The 24839-nt window shown below is 43.1% G+C and overlaps 1 protein-coding gene across 1 annotated transcript in view; it reads left to right on the forward strand.

Annotated features, from left to right (window-relative positions):
• Positions 1–63: 63 nt before the first annotated feature.
• Positions 64–24839, forward strand: part of LOC138945969 (uncharacterized) — a 31234-nt gene continuing 6458 nt past the window's right edge. Inside the window, exons 1-6 of the mRNA XM_070317499.1 lie at positions 64–209; positions 1021–3839; positions 5254–5454; positions 9475–9699; positions 16355–16480; positions 21391–21554. Of these exons, the coding sequence (XP_070173600.1) occupies positions 1233–3839; positions 5254–5454; positions 9475–9699; positions 16355–16480; positions 21391–21554 (3323 nt within the window). The 5' untranslated portion in view covers positions 64–209; positions 1021–1232. The remainder of the gene's footprint in view (positions 210–1020; positions 3840–5253; positions 5455–9474; positions 9700–16354; positions 16481–21390; positions 21555–24839) is intronic.

The raw sequence follows: 24839 nt of genomic DNA on the forward strand, positions 1-24839 counted from the left end.
CCTTCGGCCAAGAAAACCTAACTCCCGTCAACTTGAACCAGGAAATACACTGGTTCGCTCCCTTCTTTCACGGCGTTGGCACTGAAGTCCTGAAGTTCTGGTTTAAATACAAACCTTGTAGTATTTGAGCAATCTTGACAAAACTGTGTATAAGGAGAAAATGCCCTCGTTGTTTTGTAAACGATCTAATCCAAATGAAAACGGCCAAGGTAAGTTCCTCAGCCAAGGTGAACAACTGTAAAATGAAACTGTCTGATCTTTTATACACGAGTTAGCTTTCTTATACAAGAGAGACAACTATGTTCTTTTTCGATGTGACTGACGAAGTACTTTCCTCGTGGCTCGTGCACTGTGGGTTATGTTGAACCCGTCGTTTGTTATGAACATAGGTACATACGTTATGTTTCACTAAAAAGAAATCGAAGGCAGATTCAGATGAAACTTTCGATCATGCCCATGCACTGTCGAAGCAGTCAGTTTGTAGTGCAAAGGAGAAATGTCCGCCATGACAGCTATCCCAACAATGATAGAGTAGGCCTACTGATAATCAATGTGGTATAAATTATGCCATTTTCAAGTGTGAAAGTATCCCCAAGATTACCAAAATTATGAATATGATATGAAAATGGTAAATACATTTCTGTGGTTTCTTCATTCCTGTCATTTGCAATCACATTGATGTAATAAAGTGGGTAGTGCATGAGGAACTGCTGTGAGTGTGATTGTTACTGTTTTTATATTACTCTGACAAGCGCTTGCACATTACTTTAAAACATATGTTCCCAGTTTGTTGTGTTTGAATTAACATCTAGTTAACTAGTCTTGCTTATCTGACAGGCCTAATTATGCTATTTTTGATAAATCATATTAGTTTACAGCAGCATATTCTATCCTGTATTAATTAAGATAATTTGATACAAAGTGGTTGCATTTCCTTGTGTCGGGAGTGAGACTGCCACATATATATCTGAGTTCATTAATTCTAGCTTTTGACCTTTTCTGCTGTTTTCTATCTTCCAGATGGATATGAACAAATCTTGTGCCATGTCACCAGATCATATACCTTGGACGTTTTAAGTCAAGATGAGGCAGCAGTTGCCGGACACCATTCTCTCTTGTGTGTATAAATAGCATCAGAACATTAACATCACCAGGTCTTTCTTTACAAATGATTCTGGGATGAGCGCTTTCAATTGACTTAGACTTGGATTCATAATTGTTAGGCAGTAGCCATGGATGATGATAGTGACTCAGATTATGTTGCCATTGTGGAGCAGCCATCTCCTACTGTTGTGGATGTCAGCGATGATGAAGACCCCGTTGCAAGTAACGACAACTTTGGAACCTATGCAAAGCAGGGATCTGTCAGCGCTCCAGTATCTGAATCGTCTACACGCTGTGACAAGAGCAAAACAGACAGCGACACAATCCATGATGTGTTCCATTCCAGAATGGAGCAGTTCTTGTCCAGCAGCAAGAGCCATCAGAGCGTCTCGGACATTGTTGTGTCGGGCAGGGTCATGAAGAAAAAGGTGGTGTCATACCTGATTTTAGACTCGGATTCAGACTTCAGTGATGTAGAGGTCTGTGATGGGACTTCGGAGATAGATACTAACAAAGGAGCAAAGATTTCTGAATCAGCATCAGAGCCTGCTAGTAACATACTAAGAACGCTAGCTAATAATGTTACTCCTGGACCAGCTTCTGTAGCAGGGAAACCACAAGAAAGCAGCAAGAAAAGTCTCTCTACAGAAAGTAGTTCTGTTGAGGAAACAGTGGCACCTCACAAGGAAATAGTGCGCTATTCTGCTGATCATTCAGCTCGTAGAGGTCATCAGAATGATGGCTATTGCATTAGAATGGGTAGTGATGAAGAAACAGTTTTTTCCTCAAATTTAGCGAAAGAATCGGATGATGAGCATCGACCGCAAGAACAATCAGGAGAATTGTTGGATCTGGAGTTTGATGTTGAAGTGGCTGAGGATTTTTCTGAACATGAAGCTGAAGAGAGCAACAGTTGTGATACATCTTCCAGAGGGGGACATTGTGATTATGAAGGTGATGTCCTGGATTCAGAAGAGCTAGCCTGTTTAGCTTACACTGCTGGCCATTCCCCAAACTTTGATGGCGTTACTGGCTCATCAGGCATCCAACCGCTTGCTATCAGTATCACTGAGAAATCCAATAAAGATCTCCAAGCTCAGTCTTTCCGAGGCTGTAGAACTGTAGCCTCAAAAGAACTCGGCCAGGCTGTGGCAGGTCAGAAGAGACGTTCAAATGTCAAGACACATCCAGTATCGTGCCAACCACCCACAAAGTTCTCTAGAACCGGTTTCACAGACATTGACAGAGATTTCACAAAGCTTCCTGCTGTGGCAACAGACACCGCCGGAAGACCTTCACATGCATGTCAAGAAGGGACTGTACGCCTGAGCAGTAGCCTGATTGCCACATCTGCCACGTTTGTCTTGGAAGGTCTGTCATCCCCCAGTGCACTGACAAACACAGGTTGGGAGGCGCAGCATCCTGTTAGACCTATGCTTCTTGTCAAGTCTTCAGACAAGGGAGTGATCTCCATCAACAACGTCAGCGAAGCATTTAAATTAAATCCAGCCATACCGCAGACAAATGTGTATACTGAGGGGGTTGTCTTCTCATCCAGTATCCACAAGGCAGAAAGCCAGGGTCCTCAGCTCCAGTTAAGCCCACACCTGCTGCAAAGCCAGACGAATGCTCCAACTGACTTGGTTGACGGTCCGCCTGACACTGATTGCATCATCAGACTTGGAGTTGACAAGGTGCAAAGTCCAGCGTCAGAGTTAATTGATGATGGTGCTTCAAACAATAATGCTGTTGATCATGCATGGCATCTTGGCATTTCCCCAGGGGGAGATCAGGAAGAGGGTGCTTTTGACCAGACGGATGAAGTGGCAGTTGACACTGTGGTGAAAAGGAAGCCTCAGAGTTTTGACTGTGCATTTCACATGCAGGATGAGCTGGTGGATGCAGAATCAGAGATGCCTGAAACTTTCTCATTGGACGTGACAACGTTGAATGACCCAGAATTCCAGAGATGCCTAACAGAGCCAGTACCTTCTAAGAAGATGTCGTCTTTTCTGCTCAGGGCTCAGAATGCCAAGTTCAAAGTGTGTCACGATTGTGGAGAGGAAGTTCTGAATAAACCCTGCTTGCTCTGGGGGAAAAATAAAGTGGTGACTACCAATGTCAATGGAGTTCTCATGGTTACGATAGCCGAGCTGGCAAGGATGGGTTTCATTGACTATCACATCGCCAAACACAAGCTCCTGGACAAGAAAGAGTTCCCTGCTGTGTGGAGTTACGTCATAGACAAGAGCAACGAAAGAAAGGCTGTCCTTGGGGTCAGTCTGGTGTTTGTGGTGTTGGTTGTCAATGATACTCTCACCTTACATCAGTACCTTCCCAAGAGGAGGAGAATGCTCATGAAGAAAGGCCTTAAGACTCCATTCAAGCTTGTTGGCAAGCTTTACCTACCCTTTCATTTAGAAGAACCTCAGAAAACACATTTACTCACCAACTCCACGTACACCTGCAGTTACATCACATGCACAGCTGTCAGAGCCAAACGGATGAGCTCAAGAACGGCCAGTTTCCAATTCCCCTTGTTCACCAATTCAAGCCTGAACCGTGACCGGAATGAGTGCTTATTTCTCCATGCTATGGATCGGGTGTTGTACAACAGTGAAACTAGGCTGATCAGGAAGGGCTCATTTGTGCCCTCGCTGGGGTTGATGTACCCTCCTTGTCCATGTCAAGAAGTCTCCAAGCTGGATGTTACGGAGAGAGAAGCCTGGAAATCTGTGAGTTGCGTGTCTGCGTATTATGTATCTGTATGGTTAAATTTATACATTGATGGCAAAAGATAATACAGTGAAACCGCCCCATCCGCCCCGCCCCGCCCCGCCCCCCCCCCCTCCCCCGCCCACACACACCTTTTTACGACCTTCAAAAATTTGAGAAAAACAGAGGTAGTCTTAAAATGGCAGTACATTTTCAGAGAAAGTCTGAAATTGGGGGTCTTAAAAGGGAGTTCCACTGTGGACATTTTTGAAAAGGTTAAATAGCATTGCAGAAAGCTCATGACCTTTGTGATATATATATATTGCACAAAAAGAGCTCAACATGGGCATTCATGTCCAATAATTGAAAAGGCTATCAACAAAAGAATTTTTTTTCCTGGATGGAGATTTTTTTTTATCTTGGGCTATGCTTCTTTGAGTACTGTAGAAGTCCCCCTCGCCCCCCCCCCCCCCCCCCGCGCTTCCTTTTAAGACCCCCCCGATGAAAAACTCCCTGTCGGCTTTTAAGACCCCCTCTTCTCAGATGTTCTGTTCATAATTAACCTCTGTAAATTTAATCCCCATTGTTAAAGGTCCTTGTCTACATTTTTATACCGAAATCGCCATTTGACCATTAAAATGCAGAGTCTATTATCTACAAATATCAACAATACACCCCCTTTCGATCAGGAAAGACGAAGCCAGTGTAGCCGTTTGAAAATTCATTGTAGTATTCCAGCGTAGTACTCAATACTCATAGTAGGATATCCTTATTTGGAAAATGCCAAGCGCAAAGCTCCTCTCAAATCCCGTGCATTTCGTGCGTTTAGAAAAAACCGTGGACAGCGCTCCAGTGTCAAACTGTTGCTGCACTTGTTTGGGTGTGGCTATAAGCATAGTGACATGAATTTGATTGGTCAGTATTTTTAGGCAAAGCACATGTTCTCAGCAAACAGAAAACAAAATATTGAAAGCGTGAGTCACGCTACCCAAAAATAAAATCTTTTTTTTACATATTTTTTTTCTATAATTTTTTTTTCCATGGTTCATTCATCATTTGACATAATTTTGTATCGAAATCTAACCGTAAGATTATTGAAAAAAAAAGCAAAAATGTAGACGACCACCTTTAAGACTCCCTCCTTTTTAAGACCGGATCTTCTGAAATTTGTGGAGGTTTCAGCCAGTGGACTAGGCAGTAGGGTGTGTGAGGTATGGTTACCCGAGACTATCTGAATGTAGTGTGGGCGATGATTGGTTTGTGGTGTTGATCTTGACTAAATGTTTTTATATCGCTTCATGCGACTCGTTTTTGTTTTGTTTTGCCAAATGTATAAACTTATCTCGCACCATGTTTTGCAGCTGGATGTTATAGCCAGTGGACTATAGTATAAGGTGTGTGAGGGTAAAACACTGAGGTTCATTTACATGTTAGTTTCAGAGTGGATGGCCGCCTATGTCAAGCCTGCAAGTGTTGCGATTCATGGGATGCAATGTCTTCTGCTTCAACGAGGACGATGCTGGGTCGCAGTACATGCATGTCAGTGTGGCAGAGTTACAGCACAGAGAACTTCTGCCTGCACAGTTGGGAACCAACTTCTTCCAAGATTCAAATCTCCTCCATGAAACTGGTGACGTAAGTCTTTGGTTTAAACAAGATTTTATCCCCGAGTACGCTAGTACAAGGGCTCAGCAGACTTTAATTGTGTGTCTGTGTGTCTGTGTCTTTCTCCACTTAACAGCTTATTGCTGGGAAACTACTGGGCGCAGTTCGTTCAAAAGTTGATACACTAACTTGATAATAGGTCCGATTGATCGTATTAAAACTTCATAATGTTACCTGGGACCTAAATGCGAAATAAACCACAAAAAACCGACTTGGCGGTGGGAGGAATTCGCGGAGCCACAGCCAGCCAGGCAGTCCGATAGAACAGCCGAACTCGTCACACATTGACGAGAAATATAGCGTCATAAAAAGATTACGTCACGGTCAAAAGTCTTTGACGTCTTTTTCTCTCGCGCGGTGTGTGTGTGTTCATTTTGTGCACATGTGTTAGTGGTACTGTTTGTGTGTGTGTGTGTGTGTGTTTTTGTGTGTGTTTTTGTGTGTGTTTGTGTGTGTGTGTGTGTGTGAGTGTGCGCGTGCATGAGTCTGTACTCGTGTGTGTGTGTGTGTGTGTGTGTGTGTGTGTGTGTGTGTGTGTGTGTGTGTGTGTGTGTAAGAAAGAGAGGGAGTGAGGGAGAGAGAGTGTGTGTGTGTGTGAATATGTGTGTGCATTTTCACTGTGATCAAATAAAAGAGAAAGGCCAGTCACCACGCACATCCTCGGCTCGCATGCAATGTATTTATATAGCAAAGGGAATACCTGTAATTCACACAGATCAATCATTTGGTCTTAAACGTGCACAAGACAAAAACGTTCATACTGGGGGAGCGAGCCAGTCTGAAGAGTACTCGGGTCCAGCGCGAGCGTTTTTTATTCCAAAAAGAAATCTCCCAAAATTCCAAACAAAACAAAATAAAAAAGCCACATTTTATTCCGAGAACATGGGGTTGCCAATACAACAAGAACAATTGGGACCATACAACAAGCTAAGCTTATACAAAGTGTGGTTACAATTATTTACATCTAATTGGAAATTATTTTTAAATAAGTCTTTGCATTTGATCTGTTTGGTGTAATGCAGGGTCCCGACAGATAGTCTACCTAGGGAAGGTCTGTGAGACTTAATTCACAAGAACGTTATTTGTCACGTGGGTAAAGATTAACTGTTAATTACCATTACAGATAAATTTACTGAGCCAAAGAATGTTTGACCTCAATCAAATTGCTGAAACAAATTAGGTCACCACAGGGTGTCCTCAACGTTTGCAAAAAACCTGATATGACGTCATCAAAGACATTTATATAAAAAAAATATGAACAATTGTGTCGGGGTAGTATATATATATATCCCATGAGCTGCTTCTTTGTCTCTGTAATGCCACTATGGGTATATATGTTGTATTTTTCGGCTTCAATAAATACATAATGGGCTAAAAAAAAAAAATCATAGTACCGATTCCGGTTTGGCCGAGGAACTATACTTCTGCCTACCCTTGACACTGCACCGAACATGTTTCAGTGGATTGATGAAGAGCATTGCTCACATGGCTAAACAAAAGAAAACACAACATTCACAGAGGACAAAACCATGATACGTATCTGTGGTATGCGATTCAGTAAACAAAGCGTTTATCTTTACACTTTGGGTGCAGGTCGAGTAAAAAAAAAGAACAAAAGCGAAGAATCAACTGATAGTGACAGCAAACGAACCTCGCTGTTCATTTGAGGTGAAGCTAGAGTAACCTCCCTTACACGAACACTGCACCGCTGATCTAAAAATGCACAGCTGATCTAACAAAACAAAAATTAAATGGCACATTGCACTGACACAAAGTGAATCAATTAAACACTATGCAAGACTGAAAATGAAGTGGATACAACTCTTAACTGCACAGTGGGTCAAGTTCTCCAAGCACAGTTTCATCTAACCTTACCGGCGACACACACAGTTCAGTTTGAACAGAAGCACGATGATCGACAGACAAAACCAGAGCAATTACAAGGTAAATAAGCTTTCCTTGTGTAGCGAGCAGCGTCTGCAGTTAAAACGCACTCACACAAATGTCAACAGCACTGATTCTAAATCTACATTGCAACCTTCAATTAAACAATGATTGAACCATGTAAACAAACAACATGGTGCAAACATTCAATCATGATTCACCCATCAATAGCAACAACCTCAATGCAGAACTCAAGAAGTCTGCAGCAAGCACTTCCATTCCTTTTTTCTTTAAAAGGCCCACTATCCAACTATACAGCATCAACATCAATATCTTTCCCACACAAGCAAGCTCCACAGCTACAATCAACAGCAGACAGCGTAAGCTTACCATTATTCAACACAGATTCCCCAACCTTCCAAAAGGTGTGTGTGTGTGTGTGTGTGTGTGTGTGTGTGTGTGTGCAAGCTATTTCTGAGCGTTCAATGGCACGGGCACTGTCGGTGTTACCCAAAGGCAAAGGGGAAGAACCCTATTAAGCTTAGCACTGACCGTATTACCTTGAAGCTTGATTAGACTTTAGATCTGCAGCCAGAACACTGAGACTAACTTCTGCAAAGTTAAAAATTTAAACAGATGATGTATGCTCAAAATCAAATAAGTTGTTTCAGATCTTTTTAATTTGACATCCAACCTAAGCAATTCACTCGCGCGCACGCGCGTGTGTCTGTGTGTGTTTGCGTACGGTCGGGTGTCTGTGTGTTCGTGTCTCTCTGTGTGTTCAACAAGCAAAGATGCACTGCGTCAGTGTTACGAGTGTACCTTTTTCGCTGGCCAGTTCGCTTCGTCATCCAGCACAGGCTGTTTCATCCATTTTTCGAGCATGTCCAACTGTTTTGCTTTACACTGACGTAAGTTCATTGTTATATGAAAGTATCCAAGAGCTCGGCAAACGTGTATTTCATCCTGATGGAGTAAAATCAGTCCAAACGGTATTCAACACGCAGTTTCAAGGAGCGGCCATTACACCGTTTTAGACAGAATTGACGCTACCAGTATGGGTTGATTAACACAAGCATGACCGAACAAATTAACTCAGATATATATTTCACGTACATGAAATGACTGGTTAAATCTAAAGAAAGTTATTCAGTAAAATGTTAGTTTATTTTCGTATTTCTACACTCCAACACAAAAATTAAACTAGAATTGGGATCCGAGTTAACCAAACCGGTTTTGGCAACCGTAGCCTGGAACTGTGACCTTGGATGGACTCAGAACCTAAATCTAAACCTAAACCTAAATGTCTTTGATTCAATGAAAACTTTCATTGTGTGTGCTTTCTTTACTATCTTGAAACTAAAATGCATTCAAAAGCAAATCGAACAGTGGTTTGAATGCAGATTTAACACACATTTACGGATGCACTTGTTTGCACTTCATTTCTTCAGCGACGTGGCTGTAGTGAAGAGGAACACACCTCGCTGGCTCACCTATTTTACACACCACAGACAACTACAGTGCTTTGTTGTGGTCCACGTTGTCTTTGGTGTACGCATGGGATATACAGCTTACAACACTCGTGTGTTTTTTATATGGCCACTCGCCAGAGGCTCGTAGATCCCTATGATATTCATCCGCTGGGTCTTGACTGAAAATTACAAGCCATATAAAAAACCACTCGTAACCTATACATATATATATTATGATATATATGACGAAGGCCACGAGGCCGAAATATTGGTGAAAACGTGAAGGCTTGTTTTGGTTATTTTTTCCATATTTGTTTGTATATATATATATATATATATATATATAGTATCATAAAGATTTGTCCTGTAGTGTTCCGGCAATTGCTTTTAACGCACACACGCACAAACGCACAAACACACAAACACGAACAATGTGACACACAAACACGAACAATGTGACACACACACACACACACACACACACACACACACACACACACACACAAACACACACCACCTCCACCACCACCAACGTCTCAATTCCTTGTCTATATTAAAACAAGAAAGAAGGAAGAAGAAAGAGAAAGAGTGAGAAGACCTGTTATGACATTATCCCTTTTGTTATTTCTTCCAGATTCGCTTTCTGAATGAAAAGGAGCGAATGTTTTTGACCCAATACTTCAACATGACTTGTGACAACAGCATTCCGCAAGGCAACAAGTTGTGGTATGCCTGTACACCCTTTGCCTTGCAGCAGCTCTATCAAGAGCTGAGCAAGACACACTACAAGTACGACCAGCACAGCAAGGCCCTCTTCTACATCATGACTCTGGGGCATCAGTGCTACTGGAGCTTACAGGTACAGTGGAACCCCCCTTTTAAGACCCCCAATTAAATTTCATATTCTTACTCCGAATCACATTAGCATTGAGTCACATGAGATGCTTAGCACTGAAAAATGCTTACCTATCTAAGGGAAGCAACCCCATCACCAAAACGAAAGCGAAAGTAGCTTTGGTAATGAGCAGTCACACTGGGAGTTACCTCCCATATTGGTGTGCACACGTCACTTCCCATAACTCCACGTGTCTACCTACCCTCATACGATCTTTTCACCTCTGAGGGAAAGGTCACTGAAATTTTTCGCTCCTATGGTCTGCTCTTGTGTTGTGTGACACCTGCCGGCCATGTTACCTGTCTGTCTGCTCGTCACTACTGCTGTTTGGTGAGCCCGTTCCTGTCATTGTGTTCTCTTTCTCGCTTTGTTGCTGAACTTTCGTCCGTGTTCGGACTTGTTTGTCAGTGACTTGTTGCGTTGTCGCCATTGTTAGTGTGTTCAGTTAGCTTGCTAACTTCCATAATAATGGTATTTAGCCGTGCGGGCCTCCTTTGGGTTCGGCAAGCATGGTTATTTTGGGTGTTTCTCTAGAGAATTATTTTGTTTACTGACTTGGCGGGCCGTTGCGGCTTGCGTGTTTCAGTAATTTTAGCCGTATGTTTTTTCGCCATTTGCATCTTGTTAGCTTTGCTGACTTTAATGTTTTTGGTAGGTCGCCTTTGCTTGTTTACTCGGGTAGTTTACAAGCTTGGTTAGTTGTTGTTCTTTGAACTTTTTTAATTACTGAAGTTTTCTGTCCGTTGGACTTACGTGCTTACAGTAATTTGTGCGAAGTTTTTCGTATTTTCTTAGCGTCTGATAGTTCGTCCGTCGTTTCGGTTATCAGTAGCTATGTTTGGTTTTAGCTTTTTGGCTAGGCTGACGTTTAAGGCTAGTTTAGCTTTCGTCCGCCGTCGCCTTTTTTAGCTTGGGGTTGCGGTTTAGGCTGCAATCCCCGCTTTTGTCCGTGCATGTTTCTGCTTCTAGCACTTGTGCTTTGCGCAGTCGTTCACGTCCGTTGTTTCTGTGCTCCCTTCTTGTTGGAGGGGGGTTTTTGGTGTCCTCTCTCGTGTTATCTTTGTCCCAGAGTTCGGCATTGAGGAGAGAGGAGATGCAGCGTTCCACGGCGGTCGGCAGTGTCTTGCTCCCTTCCGTGGTGGTTGTTCGGTTCCTGGCTTCCTTGCTGGATGCTTCCGTTTCCGGGAAGCAGGTTCCTGCCTTGTCGGTGGCCGCTTCTGTGGTGGCATTACCGGTAAGTTGAACTGGTCCTACAGTCCTCGTGAGACGTCTGGACACTCCCTTAGGGGAGACAGTTCTTTGGGGCAGGGTCACTCCTTGCATTCTCCTGTTGTTGCCAATACCGATATTTCCCCAGAGGGCACGGACTGCGGCATAACAGTAGCAGCAGCCGTTTACGGCTACTGTGTTTCCGGTTTTCAACCGGAAGCATAACCCCCGTTCTGATACTTCCGTCACCCACGATGGTCACGGACTATACAGAACGGTAGCGGCAGCCGTTTACGGCTACTGCGTTTCCGGTTTTCAACCGGAAGCATAACCCCCGTTCTGATACTTCCGTCACCCACCGTGGTCACGGACTATACAGAACGGTAGCGGCAGCCGTTTACGGCTACTGCGTTTCCGGTTTTCAACCGGAAGCATAACCACTGTTCTGATACTTCCGTCACCCTCCGTGGTCACGGACTATACAGAACGGTAGCGGCAGCCGTTTACGGCTACTGCGTTTCCGGTTTTCAACCGGAAGCATAACCGCTGTTCTGATACTTCTGTCTTACCCACCGTGGTCACGGACTATACAGAACAGTAGCGGCAGCCGTTTATGGCTACTGCGTTTCCGGTTCTCCACCGGAAGCATAACCCCTGTTCTGATACTTCCGTCTTACCCACCGTGGTCACGGTCTATACAGAACAGTAGCGGCAGCCGTTTACGGCCACTGCATTTCCGGTTTTACCGGAAGTATAGGTCCTCTCTCATGCGTTCGCTCTGACAACGGTGACGGGATGGACTGGATGTGGCTGCCGGTTACGGCCGCTGCATTTCCGGTTTTGGTCGGAAGTATAGGTCCTCCCTCATGCGTTCTCTCTGCCGCCGGTGATGGGATGGACTGCAGACTGGCCTCCGGGCTTGATGGCTTCTGGCCTCAGTCTATGCAGCCTTCATTTCCGCTGTTGTTGTTGCGACGGCTGCGTTTTTTCCGGTCCTCACCGGATTAGGGGGTCCTACTGCACGCGTACGCTAAGGCGACGGGGAAGTGCTGGACCGCCGACTGGCCTCCGGTCTTTTATGGCTTCGGCCTCAGTCTATTCAGTCCTCGTTTCCGCATTCTGTGGTTTCAGGGGCTGCTTTTCTGGCTTTGGCTGGATACGCTGTCTCTTTTTCTGGCTTCTTACAGCCAGAGAGAGAGCAACAGCGGTCGGCATTGTCGCACTCTGTGCTTCAGCCGGGGCAGTTTTTGCTTCACCCCGAGGGTGTTGTGACTTCCGCTTTTCCAGACACGGTGGTTGGATGGCCTCTCCGCTTACCCTTTTCCTCTGAGTCAAGGGATGAGCAGGTGATTTCCAGAGACACGGGTTCCGGTCTCCGGTTATTGCGTGTTTCCTTCCGCCTCTGGGCCCTCCGTGGTATAGGCCTTCGGGCTTTCTTCACTTGGCTTTCTTTACTCTCACTCCAGTCAGAGTATAAGTCAAAGTGATACGCTGGTACGCGAGTTTCCGGTTTTTGGGTTACTCGTGCATCGTTTTTTATGCCACTGGTCTGTGACCTTGGTCTTTGTCGTCTGCTTGTCCACTCCGACTGTGGGTCTGAGGCTAGCGAACAGACTTGTTTTCCGGAAGGACGTCAGCTGTTTTGGCACACTCTTTGGGTGCCTGTACGGCGATGACAACTTCCGTTTGGTTGGGAAGAGGGAGTTTTTCCTACTTCGGTTTGGAGATTCCTCTTCTGTGGCATACCATTTTTTACAGGTTCTTGGGCTATTTCATCCCATACCTGAAGTGGTACTCCTGCCGTTTCTGTTCCTTTTTCCTGTCCCTCAAGACAAGTTACGGAACAGTTTTAGCCTTAGCTTGTTTTGGCTACTTGGGCTTCGTCTGACACTCGTCCTCTGCTTCTCCGCGGTCGCCTTGTCTGGGGACCCGGATTTGGCTCCCTCTACTGGTTTCCAGTTATGAGAGACTCGGTTGTGGCTGTTTCAAGACGCATCCTTCTCTCTTAGGAGGAGATGGGACGTCCGTGTTAGATCTGGCATCTTTAGGAGACTTTCATCATATTTTTCGGTCTAGGACGGATTATATTGATTTGTTTACACTTGGTGTAGATCAATACGATGATGTCGTCTTCATTCTTTGTTCAACCTTTCCTAGGGTGAACGAAGATCAGGTGCTTTTATCCTCTCTTCACCTCGCTCACGCGTTTGGGTGTCGACGGGATTTGATTTCGCTCTTTAGTGATGTTCACACAGCGAGTTAGGTCCACCGGCTTGAGCATCCTCTAGGATCTCTTCCGGTGGGTTTCGGGCTGACCTTCGGGTATGCTGGCTTCTGGCGGTCAGGGTGACAGTCGTTTCAGCCACAGTTTGCTGTTCCGGTCACATTTCCGGTTAGCCGGAGAGTTGTTCTCTTACTGACGTCATGGTTACGTCGGCGCTTTAGGAACAATGACTGACTTATGCGGCCGGTGTTGGTCTTTCGCTGGGTCAGGCTCTGCCTTTCTCGAGCAAGGACTGGTTCTGATGTTTCGTCCAAACTTAAGTTTCACTTAAGTCGTCCTCGGAGGTGACATACAGATTTTCTGAGGGGGCATTGTCTTCGGCAATATCAGTTCTAAAGATCATCCTTTGTGGCTGACCTTCTCTCTCAGTTTTTTGATTGGTCCTCTCCTCTCGGCAGAGGGCTAACTAATGTTCCGAAACCTTTGAGTCATTCCTTTGCCGGTGTTCAGCGGGTATTTTGGAATCGCGTCTGGGTTACGGGCTCTGTGGCTCTTAGCCTTAGTCTGTGCGTTGTTCGGCAGCGTTTAGCTGCTTGACTTCGTTTTTTCGGGTGCCTATGTCTGTGGACCCGATGCTTTCTTCATCCTCATTCTAAAATGAGGAGAGTTAGAGCGACTGCCGTTGGGTTGGGTTTCCTTTTACGGTCACCTTTCTACCACAGGCAACAATGGCTAAAGGGTTTTGCCTTTTGTCTGGCCTTCCGTCTCTCAGAGACGGACAGACATTTTCTGGTTGGTTCGTCCAAGTTTCAGCTTTCTCTCGATTTGGCTACGAACGTATCTTCCAGCTTTTCCGGAGAACTTTTTCTCGGGAATTTCCTCGACTGCTTGGCGCCACGGTTTTTGGCTCACGTAAGTGTAGCCTATGCGATCGTAACTTTGTCTGTCTGTGCGTTTGTGCGTGTGTGTGTGTGTGTGTTTGTGCGTGCGTGTGTGTGTATGTCTGTGGTAGAAACTCTAACATTTGAAGACGTCACATTACATTGACGTCACATTATGACGTAAGAGGGTTAGACGTCACGCGAAGGAAGTACTGAAAGTCTCGGTCATTATTATTTTGAGCGCGCCGAGACTAGTTGGCAGTCGTGTCCTGTAAGTAGGCTACATGCAGACAGACAGATCTAGATCTAGTGTCTCGCTTTCTTGCACAGTTTCACCTATGCTCTTTCTGTGTGTGTGTGTGTGTGTGTGTGTGTGTATGTGTGACGGAGTGATTGAGTTTGTGTTACTGTTTGTCGATTTCTTACGTGAGCCTTGATGGCTTCGCCTCTTGTTTTTTATGCTTATCAGTCTCGCTTTCAGTCTGGGGTTTGGATTCTCTTTCGATTTTCCTACAAGCAGACTGAATTGCGTACTCTTTTGTTCTTGGAACTTATGTACGCTGACGCTCTTTGTGAGTTTTCGTCATCAAGTTGGACTCGGGTACCTGGTACTCGGACGTCTCTCTCTTTCCTTTACGTGGTGATTGGTCGCCCTTCTTTTTGAGCTGCCTCTCTTTGTCCACGCTTCTTGTTGGGTTGAACTTTCCTTCCTAGAAGAAGAAAGGGGGGGGGGGGGGGGTGGCAGATTGTCTTTCCCCCTCTACTCAGCTCGGGTTAATTTAATCCAGAGCTTTGGTCTCTCTGTGTGCCTTTTCCCTTTTTTGTCCGTGGGATTGATCGAAGGTTTGGGCACAGCTTACCAGCCCTCTGAGGTTTTCCTTTGGCTAGTTTTGATTAGAGACTCCTTGGCTGTCAATCAGGTTTGTTTCTCCGATCCCTTCCTGATTTGTTGGCAGCGTGCCAGTTCCTGGCTAAGGATTAGTGTGAGTTAGAATTTTCTTTCCACCGAGCCCTCCCTGCCTTGTTGGCATGGGGCTACTTCCTGGCAAGGTTTTTAGAGTGAGTTAGATTTTTCTTTCCCACCGCCTTCTTGATGATTATCTGCTAATGTGATTCGGAGTAAGAATATGAAATTTAATGAAAAATTTCTAAAGTAAATTTTGATTTAATTAATATACTTATCCGAATCACATATTGGATGCCCTCCCGCCTGCCCCGCGTATGGTTTTGATGTTTGTGTAAAAGCCGTATGAGGGTAGGTAGACACGTGGAGTTATGGGAAGTGACGTGTGCACACCAATATGGGAGGTAACTCCCAGTGTGACTGCTCATTACCAAAGCTACTTTCGCTTTCGTTTTGGTGATGGGGTTGCTTCCCTTAGATAGGTAAGCGTTTTTCAGTGCTAAGCATCTCATGTGACTCAATGCTAATGTGATTCGGGTAAGTATATTAATTAAATCAAAATTTACTTTAGAAATTTTTCATTTAAGACTTCTTACATTTTAAGACCTTGTTTTGTCTGACTTTATGTTCATAATATCTGTAAATTAACCCCTGTTTATTAGACTCCCTCCTTTTTAAGACCTAATTTTCTTGGATTTGTGAAGGTCTTACAAAGGGGGGTTCCACTGCTTCATTGGTGTCAATGGCAGACACATGCTTGCCTATACACTCGCACACACAAACACACACCAACAAACACATTTTTTACTCAAATTCTTCAACACATTGACACAAATTAAGTATGTGATGACTCTGGGGCATCACTGCTATACTGGAGCTTACAGGTACTTGATTTGTGTCAATGGCAGACACATGCTTGCCTATACACTCGCACACACAAACACACACCAACAAACACATTTTTTACTCAAATTCTTCAACACATTGACACAAATTAAGTATGTGATGACTCTGGGGCATCACTGCTATACTGGAGCTTACAGGTACTTGATTTGTGTCAATGGCAGACACATGCTTGCCTATATACACTCGCACACACAAACATACACCAACAAACACATTTTTCTCAATTTCTTCTTCCATTTCAACGCATTAACCCATGCATGTATGAGCTGGCCAGAAGATTTGTATGTGAGAGTTGTGTGGCAGTTGACACCGCTGACGTGCCTGTTGCATGAGGTGCCTGGCTATGTGTGCGTGTATGTGTGTGTGAGTGATTGTGTTTGATTGGCTGTGTCAGTGGTTGAGTTTTTGAATGCATGCATGTGTGTGTGTGTGTGCCTGCCAACATCCATGTATGTGTGTGTTGGCTAGACTTCTATGTGAGAGTTATTGTGGCAGGTGACGCCGCCGACCTGCCAGTTGCATGGGGTGCCTGGCTATGAGGAGGTGGTCGCTGACGAGCGTCCAGCAGCCATTGTTTTCAATACAGCCTCTGAGGACGAAACCAAAACACAACGCCTCAAGGTAGCATTTTCTTAAGTTATTGAGGTATAGGCTCCTTTTAAAACCTTCAGAAATTTAAGTAAATAGGATCTTAAAAGGTAGGCACAGTTACCCCCCGCGGGTTAGGGGGAAGAATTTACCCGATGCTCCCCAGCATGTCGTAAGAGAGAGACCCCCCGCGGGTTAGGGGGAAGAATTTACCCAATGCTCCCCAGCATGTCGTAAGAGGCGACTAACGGATTCTGTTTCTCCTTTTACCCTTGTTAAGTGTTTCTTGTATAGAATATAGTCAATGTTTGTAAAGATTTTAGTCAAGCAGTATGTAAGAAATGTTAAGTCCTTTGTACTGGAAACTTGCATTCTCCCAGTAAGGTCATATATTGTACTACGTTGCAAGCCCCTGGAGCAATTTTTTGATTAGTGCTTTTGTGAACAAGAAACAATTAGCAAGTGGCTCTATCCCATCCCCCCCCTTTCCCCGTCGCGATATAACCTTGAACGGTTGAAAACGACGTTAAACACCAAATAAAGAAAGAAAGAAAGGCACAGTTGAACCCCCTTAAAGGCACAGTACGCCTCCCGTAAACCATCACAGATACTGTCAGGCTTTTACACACAGTACAAACACCCTTCCATTTGAACGCCCACCGAACGGGAACATCCTAGGCGCCCTACGTAAAGAGCGAGCAATTTTCAAAGAATTAATTTTGCGGATTGTCTGATAACAAAATCGGACCGTGGTGCGTTTTGGCGTTAGACCTAACTCAGACCTGGGAACCAATACGATTTCGTCGTATTTTGTACGCATGATTGTCGAGAATACGCTCAGTACGGTCACTGGGAAAAAAATAGGACGAGAAAAATTCCTAGACTACTTTTCTTTACAAGCCCATCCTGAAGCCGATCCAGTATTTTGGCACATGATTACGTCACTATATTAGCCGCCGTCGAAAAAAATATAATCGGATCGTGTCAATCAATCAAAACAACCAGGCAAACGAAAGTACGGTATTTGGCTAAATCGGCTCCGAGAATATAAACAAGTGAAACAAAAAAGAAAAGTGAAAAAGTTTGAAGAAAAATATCACACACACACAATTTGTAACCAACACACACATGTAGTCCCGCCCGGAATAAGCTTTTTTGGGATGATTTACAACTTTTGCGCACATTTCGAGCAGACGAAAACACAACATGGCGGCTCTCGCTCCTCCAACTATCGCGAGACACAAAAAAACGAAATCTCGCAAGCGCGAGATCCTGATACATCCGGTGGTTCTCTGTACGCTTGTCACGACGACTTGTTGACAAACGAAGATTCGTGAAAGAAAGAGAAAAGTGCCGAGCCTTGAGTAGAGAGCTAATAAAGTACCGGTAATCGCTAATCGAGCGAAATGAAAATCCGCGGCGACTTCCATTAGGTGAATGCTATTCAAGTTTAGATAACGTTTTAGCCGCATCTTTTTATAAGCCGCAATGCAATTTTTTTTTTAGTCCGTCAAATACGGTACAGTTTTTGTCAGTAAAAATTGAAAAAAGCATTTTTTTTAAAAATGTATAGGTAAACTTAATTGACGGTGTGACGGACGCGCATGAGGCATGTTTTAATCATGGATGTGCAAACGCTGTGTGGAGTACGCTCAGTTTTTTGAAAATACACCAAGTTTGTTTGAGAATACTCAAAGTGCAAAACAGGGGTTCCCAGGTCTGCTAACTTTTAAAATCTAAATAATAAATTGACAGCTTGTTACACAAACATTCTTAAATCATAAAAGAATTCTTTTTTCATCAAGACAAGGTCAGTACAATTCGAAGTTTTGAAAGTTTGAAAAAAGAAAAGCCCGGAAGCAGGGTCACGCAAGGTCGTGGTTCTCGTAGCAGACGACGGTTTATGCCTATCGCCAGTTCCTCTGAACAGTCAAAAGCCATAGCTAGAGTTCTTGTGAATCACAGCCGTGTGTTTCGTTTAGATTCAGAGGTACATAATAACGTGCTATTGCAGATAAGCTTACAGCGAGTCGCATTCAAATTACAAACTGACGACTACATTGTGAAAAAAGGAAACTGGATCACACGGGTTCACGATGGCTCAGGGGTAAGATAAACCAGGCAAAAATAAATTCTTTGAAAATTGCTCGCTCTTTACGGAGGGCAGCAAGGATGTTCTCAAGCAGTGAGTGTTTAAATGAAAGGGTGTTTGTACTGTGTGTAAACAGTAAAAGCCTGACAGTATCTGTGATGGTTTCTGGGAGGCGTACTGTGCTATGTGACCTCTAAAAATCTGAGAAAATCAGGTCTTCAGAGGAGGGAGTCTTACAAAAGAGGTAATTTTACAGATGTGGTAACAGGAAATCTTTAAACCTTGGGTTTGAAATTAGGCACAACCCAATTTTCTGTCCATATGTTGTAAATTTGAGGTGATTCCACAGATTTTATGGACAGAAAATTGGGAAAAAGAGGGTTTGCAAAGGGGATAGTTTTCAATTGCGACATTTTAAAGAGGAGGTTCTACATTCATTGGAATATATAGCATGAGATTTCTTTAAAAAGTGTATATTCATTTTGTATGAATAGATTTTTCTTGACATTTGACACTGGTTGGGAGAATTATTGTTCACTGAAGGCTGAGGCATGTTGTGTTCAGTCTAGAGGCAAAAATCTACTCAACTTATTGTTCAAAAGTGTTTTTGAATTATTCAACGTTTTTGTTGGTTTTAATTTACCTCAATTCTGTCATTACTGTTTTGTGACTTGAATGGTAAAAATATTGCATAGTGGTTTCAAAATTAGTTCAGTGTAAAACCATTTCTTTGCTATAGTTTATAGGTGCAGAGAAGTTTTGCACCACAGTCAATCAGCATAATGAACCTTTCTACCCTGGTGAGAAGCATCAATAATTTGAATAAAGAAACAGACCTGTTTACCAGTACGATTTGGGCGTATTTTGTACGCCAAATTATTATCGGTACGCAAATACTCGACAGACGCACAAAATACGCATAAGAAAAAGTCTAGAATACGTTTTCCGGTGTTGGTGTGCTGATTACGGGATGGTACAACTGATACCGGTTTCGGTCGAAGGGAGATAACCATGACAGCGAGTCTTCAGCTGTGGAAACCTTGTTCAGTTGTTGGCACGTGCGATCGTCTGGACAATTGTGGCAAAATGAAGCGGTAAAATGTGCCAGTTTCGGATGACTGTGCCAAGTCTAAACAGCAGAAGCAGCAGATTTTCTTGGAGAAATATAAGAAAGAGCCAGGAATTGTGGAGTCTACTATGAAAAAAAGTCATGCACACTGCAAGTATTGTAAATCAGATTTCTCCGTTGCCCATGCTGGGAAATATGACATCGAACGACACTGCAGTTCAAAAACTCACCTGGACAAGGTTGCTGCAAAGAAATCCGCTGAAAGCTGACAAGGAATTATGAAGTTCGCATCATTCCCGCAAAGCAAATCCTGCCAGAAGAAAAGGCTGTAGTCCGTACGTGCTGAAGCAATGTTTTCTGAGATGATTGTAAAAATGAACTTGCCACTGTCAACCGCAGATGTTATTTCACGAACTTCATCTTTTCATAATCAATCTGTTTAGAAGACACTGGTTATAATGCTATAAACTGACAGGTAAATAAAATTGTTTTATCCCTGTTGTATTGGAAGGAGTTAAATTCTGAATGTGTTCACAAGACATGCTATTCTTACACAAACACATCTGCACCCACGCGTACATTTTCCCTAGCCCATATGGCTTTGCTTGCAAAGTACACCAACTTTTTGAAAAATACACTCGACTTTTTGGGAAAGTACTCTTGCCTCGGGTTTAGGGTAAACAGGTCTGAAGAAAGTTATGATTTAATTTTTCCTTTCTTTGGCATAGCTGCGATAATGCATTCAGTTACCTAGCAGCAAGAATATTGATTGTATTTAGGTCTGGCACACAAACACACATGGCCATTACTGCCATTGATTCTCTTAGTTATACGGTTTTGATAAATTCTTTACGTCAAATTGAGCAAGTCCAGAATGCGGCAAACATGCGGCTACAGACAATGAAAACAAGGATGAAAAAGTTTGTTCTATCAAAATGATGCTATAATTTTTAGGCCGTCTTCACTTGAACTGGAAAATGTCCGTTAAATTGAGTGACAGATCCAAAATTGCAGCAAACATGATGCTTAAGATGCTGCAAACAGTGATTAAAAAAAAAAATTTCAATCCAACTGCATGCATGCTATCAGCCCATTTTCATTTGAGCTGGGAACGTTTTTGACCAAGAGGGGAGGAGCAATAACTAGATAGGTCTATTCTCTCACATAGTTATTCAGTGCAAACACGAGCTTGTGGTCTAGTCTCCCCCGTAGTTATTCAGTACAAGCACTAGCTTATGATCTATTCTCTCCCATAGTTATTCAGTACAAGCACAAGCTTATTGTCTATTCTCTCCCGTACTTATTCAGTACAAGCACGATCTTATGGTCTATTCTCTCCTGTAGTTATTCAGTACAAGCACTAGCTTATGATCTATTCTCTCCCATAGTTATTCAGAACAAGCACAAGCTTATTGTCTATTCTCTCCCGTAGTTATTCAGTACAAGCACGATCTTATGGTCTAGTCTCTCCCGTAGTTATTCAGTGCAAGCACGTGCTTATGGTCTATTCTCTCCCGTAGATATTTAGTGCAAACACGATTGAGCTTATGATCTATTCTCCCGCATAGTATTTAGTGCAAGCAGAAGCTTATAGTCTATTCGTGAACAAAAGTAGTCTTGGAAATTTTCTTGTTGTATTTTGTCCCCACTGACAGTACTGATTGTATTCTAGACAATCATGCGTGCAAAATAGGGTGAAATCTAATGGGTTCCCAGGTCTGGACAAGCCTGTGGTCTATTTTCTCCCCTAGTTATTCAATGCAAGCTCTGGTTTGTTTTCAGGAGGCGTATTATGACGGGGGAGGAGGGACGGCCCCAGCGTTGAAGAGGCTGACACAGACGCTGAACGTGGCTCTGCAGAAAACCATCAAGGCTTTCCAGCTGCAGGACATCGCCCAACCCTTCTGTCAGTGCCGGGTCCTGGCCACCAGTCTCCACAAGTACAGGTCAGATTACCTTTGTGGGCAGCGTTCTTGGTGAAGGTGGAACCCCCCTTTAAAGACCCCCCAATTTAGGACTCCCTCCTTTTTAAGACCCTGTTTTCTCAGACTTTCTGTTCATAACCTCTGTAAATATACCCCATTTTAAGACTCCCTCCTTTTTAAGACCCTGTTTTCTCAGACTTTCTGTTCATAACCTCTGTAAATATACCCCATTTTAAGACTCCCTCCTTTTTAAGACCCTGTTTTCTCAGACTTTCTGTTCATAACCTCTGTAAATATACCCCATTTTAAGACTCCCTCCTTTTTAAGACCCTGTTTTCTCAGACTTTCTGTTCATAACCTCTGTAAATATACCCCATTTTAAGACTCCCTCCTTTTTAAGACCCTGTTTTCTCAGACTTTCTGTTCATAACCTCTGTAAATATACCCCATTTTAAGACTCCCTCCTTTTTAAGACCCTGTTTTCTCAGACTTTCTGTTCATAACCTCTGTAAATATACCCCATTTTAAGGCTCCCTCCTTTTTAAGACCCTGTTTTCTCAGACTTTCTGTTCATAACCTCTGTAAATATACCCCATTTTAAGACTCCCTCCTTTTTAAGACCTGATTTTCTTAGATTTTATGGGGGTTTCACAGTATATGTGCGCATTCGCCTGTGGATGTAGAGGTTACACGCCGAGTCTCAGTGATTATTAAAAATAATGGTCGAAGTTTGCGGATCATGAAAAATGCGAGCTTTAGCGAGCTTTTTCATGACCGCGAACTGAGACCATTATTTTTTATAATCACTAAGACGAGGTGTGTAACCTCTTTATTCCTCCTTTCTTCAGTTTTTCAAAGAAAAGAGGAGGTTTTTTGCGAAAGTTTGATCGAATCCTATTCACTCAACCAGTCAACCTGCGCAGGCGATCGATTAATGCGCGGTTGTATAGTTCCGTGCAAATCATTCCATTCTGTTAACACTTCTTGTCAGTTTTCCTATTTTGAACTAAAATCAAGTACACAGATATGCTGTTATTCTGCTGTGGCGGCAAAGGCAGATATTGTGTGTTCTGTATATGTTTTGGTATCGCTTAGGATAATGTTCTTTCGTCAAATGGGACTAGCAGACGAACTTTTGCACCCGTGTTCCAACGTTAAAAACTGTATGAAGTTCAGTTTTCTGGGGAAAATCGTGTATGAAACCGCTTTATGTTGTTTAAATTGATGAGATGTGTGCATTTGGTTGCGTGTGATCTGTTTATTAAATGAAATATTGTTGAAAACTGACCGTCGGATTGCAGTCTGTTGTCGAAGAAACTGAGTGAAAAGAAGGGGAACTACTCTTGTCGCTAGACAAAGTATGAGTTACTTGCCTTGCGGGAAATTGCTTGTGATGAACGTTTGAGCACGGCAAAGCTAGATTCAGAAAACAACCGAACTCATGGATTTTATATGAAGATTCATGTGTTCAGGCCTGTAGTTGTTAATTTAAATGCGGTATGTTTGTATTGTTTGCTCCAGAGATGTATACTTCGTACGTTACAGCGTTCGGAACTTTTCAGTCGCAAAAAGTAGTACCGAAACAGAACAACTTCTCAACCCATTGCACTATCGAGGATTCAGGCTGTTGCTGGGTCGTTATTTGTTTGGTTGCTGGGTCATTATCGAAAAATAACTACCCCTACAAGTTTACAGAGGTAAAGAAGCAGAGGGGGAATAAAAGACATATAGACCTCCCAATCCAAAGGTCGTTGGTTCAAATCCCGGCCGCGCCTTGTGGGTTAAAGGCATACTAACGCACTCCCGTGTTTACAAAGTGTAGTTTGCCCACAATCGATGTCAAACGCACCATAAGACCATATAATGACGATATGTCACCATGCGCGGACCATAATACATGCATTACAGCTTGTTCTAGCCTCTGAAAAAGTGAGGATGTCAACAACGACACGGAGTTCTCTCCCTTGCATCAACGTTACATGTGTTGCCAAATCTATAAATAGGACGATCCAGATCAAAATAAAAATTCAAATATCTCAACATTGAAGGGGTCCTAGACCACAATATTTTGCAGGGAACTTAATTTAGCATGTCTCCAGCTGTTGGTAAAGCAATTAGCGTGTATAGTCATCGAGTACATATGGCTTTAAGGGTGGACATTTTTCCAATCTTCCGGGTCAACTTATGTGCAGATCTGCTAGTGTCTTATCCCCCTTGGTGTGTACACGCAAGCACAAGACAAAGTGTGCACGGAAAATATCCTGTACTCGGTGTCAGAGTGCGGTGGGTTACAGAAACACAAAAATACCCAGCATGCCTCCCCTGAAAGCGGTGTATGGCTGCCTTAATGTTGGGGTAAAAACGGTCATACACGTAAAAGGTGTGGGAGTTTCAGTCCATGAACAAAGAAGAAGAACTTTTTGGATAGCGTCAGACCTGATTACCACTAAAATGTCCTGGTGTACAAATGAGGCTAAAAATGTGTACAATCAGAATTTTAAGGTGTACAATTCATTCTCGCGGTACACACTGTGCTTTATTCCCCCCTCAAACCCCGTTATTTAAAGACTGTAAATACATGTAAGAAAGAATTTGTGCTGAAAGTAAATTAAAACATTTTTGTTGAAAAAAAAAACCCATACACTATTAGATATTTGAAAATATGACACAAAACGAATGATAGAAAAACATAATTTTTATTTTTGACCTCTGAGGAAAATTTGCATCAGCTGCTGTCAGCAGTATTGAGTCAGCCCTTCATTTCTGTCACTGCACTGGTCAGTATTTTCTGGTCTCATACAGTCCTCTTTACACATTGCTTTCTAGGCTCACACAGTCCTCTTCAGACTTATATTTTTAACTCCTGAAGAACCCCATAATTAAGGTAGTCATGTTCCATCTTCACACCAAAAACCCTTCAGTGATGTACAGGAATATTCTCGATTGATTTTATTTTTTTTGCGTATGATTTTAATGTCTGGCGTATAATCGTACAGCGGTCTTCAATTTCGTAAGATTGTACGCAAATTTCGTACAGTAACCAGGTCTGTAGCGTACTTGGTGTTAGAAACTGTGAGCTGCTACATACTGTCCCAGTAAACCCAAGTCTGAAATACATCATAATTTCAGAAGCAATGAATTATTGATAATCAGGCATTTAGAAACACCTTTTTTCCATTTCATGTTTCATACTCTGTAAGAATGTTATTTACTGTGATGTTATTTACTGTGTCATTTACTCATGTTATTTACTCTGATGTTCAGTCACAGGTATAGTGTATACCTGCTGGATTTTGTTTTTCATTT

The sequence above is a fragment of the Littorina saxatilis genome, linkage group LG13 (assembly GCF_037325665.1).
Source record: "Littorina saxatilis isolate snail1 linkage group LG13, US_GU_Lsax_2.0, whole genome shotgun sequence".
In the NCBI taxonomy this organism is placed as follows: domain Eukaryota; kingdom Metazoa; phylum Mollusca; class Gastropoda; order Littorinimorpha; family Littorinidae; genus Littorina; species Littorina saxatilis.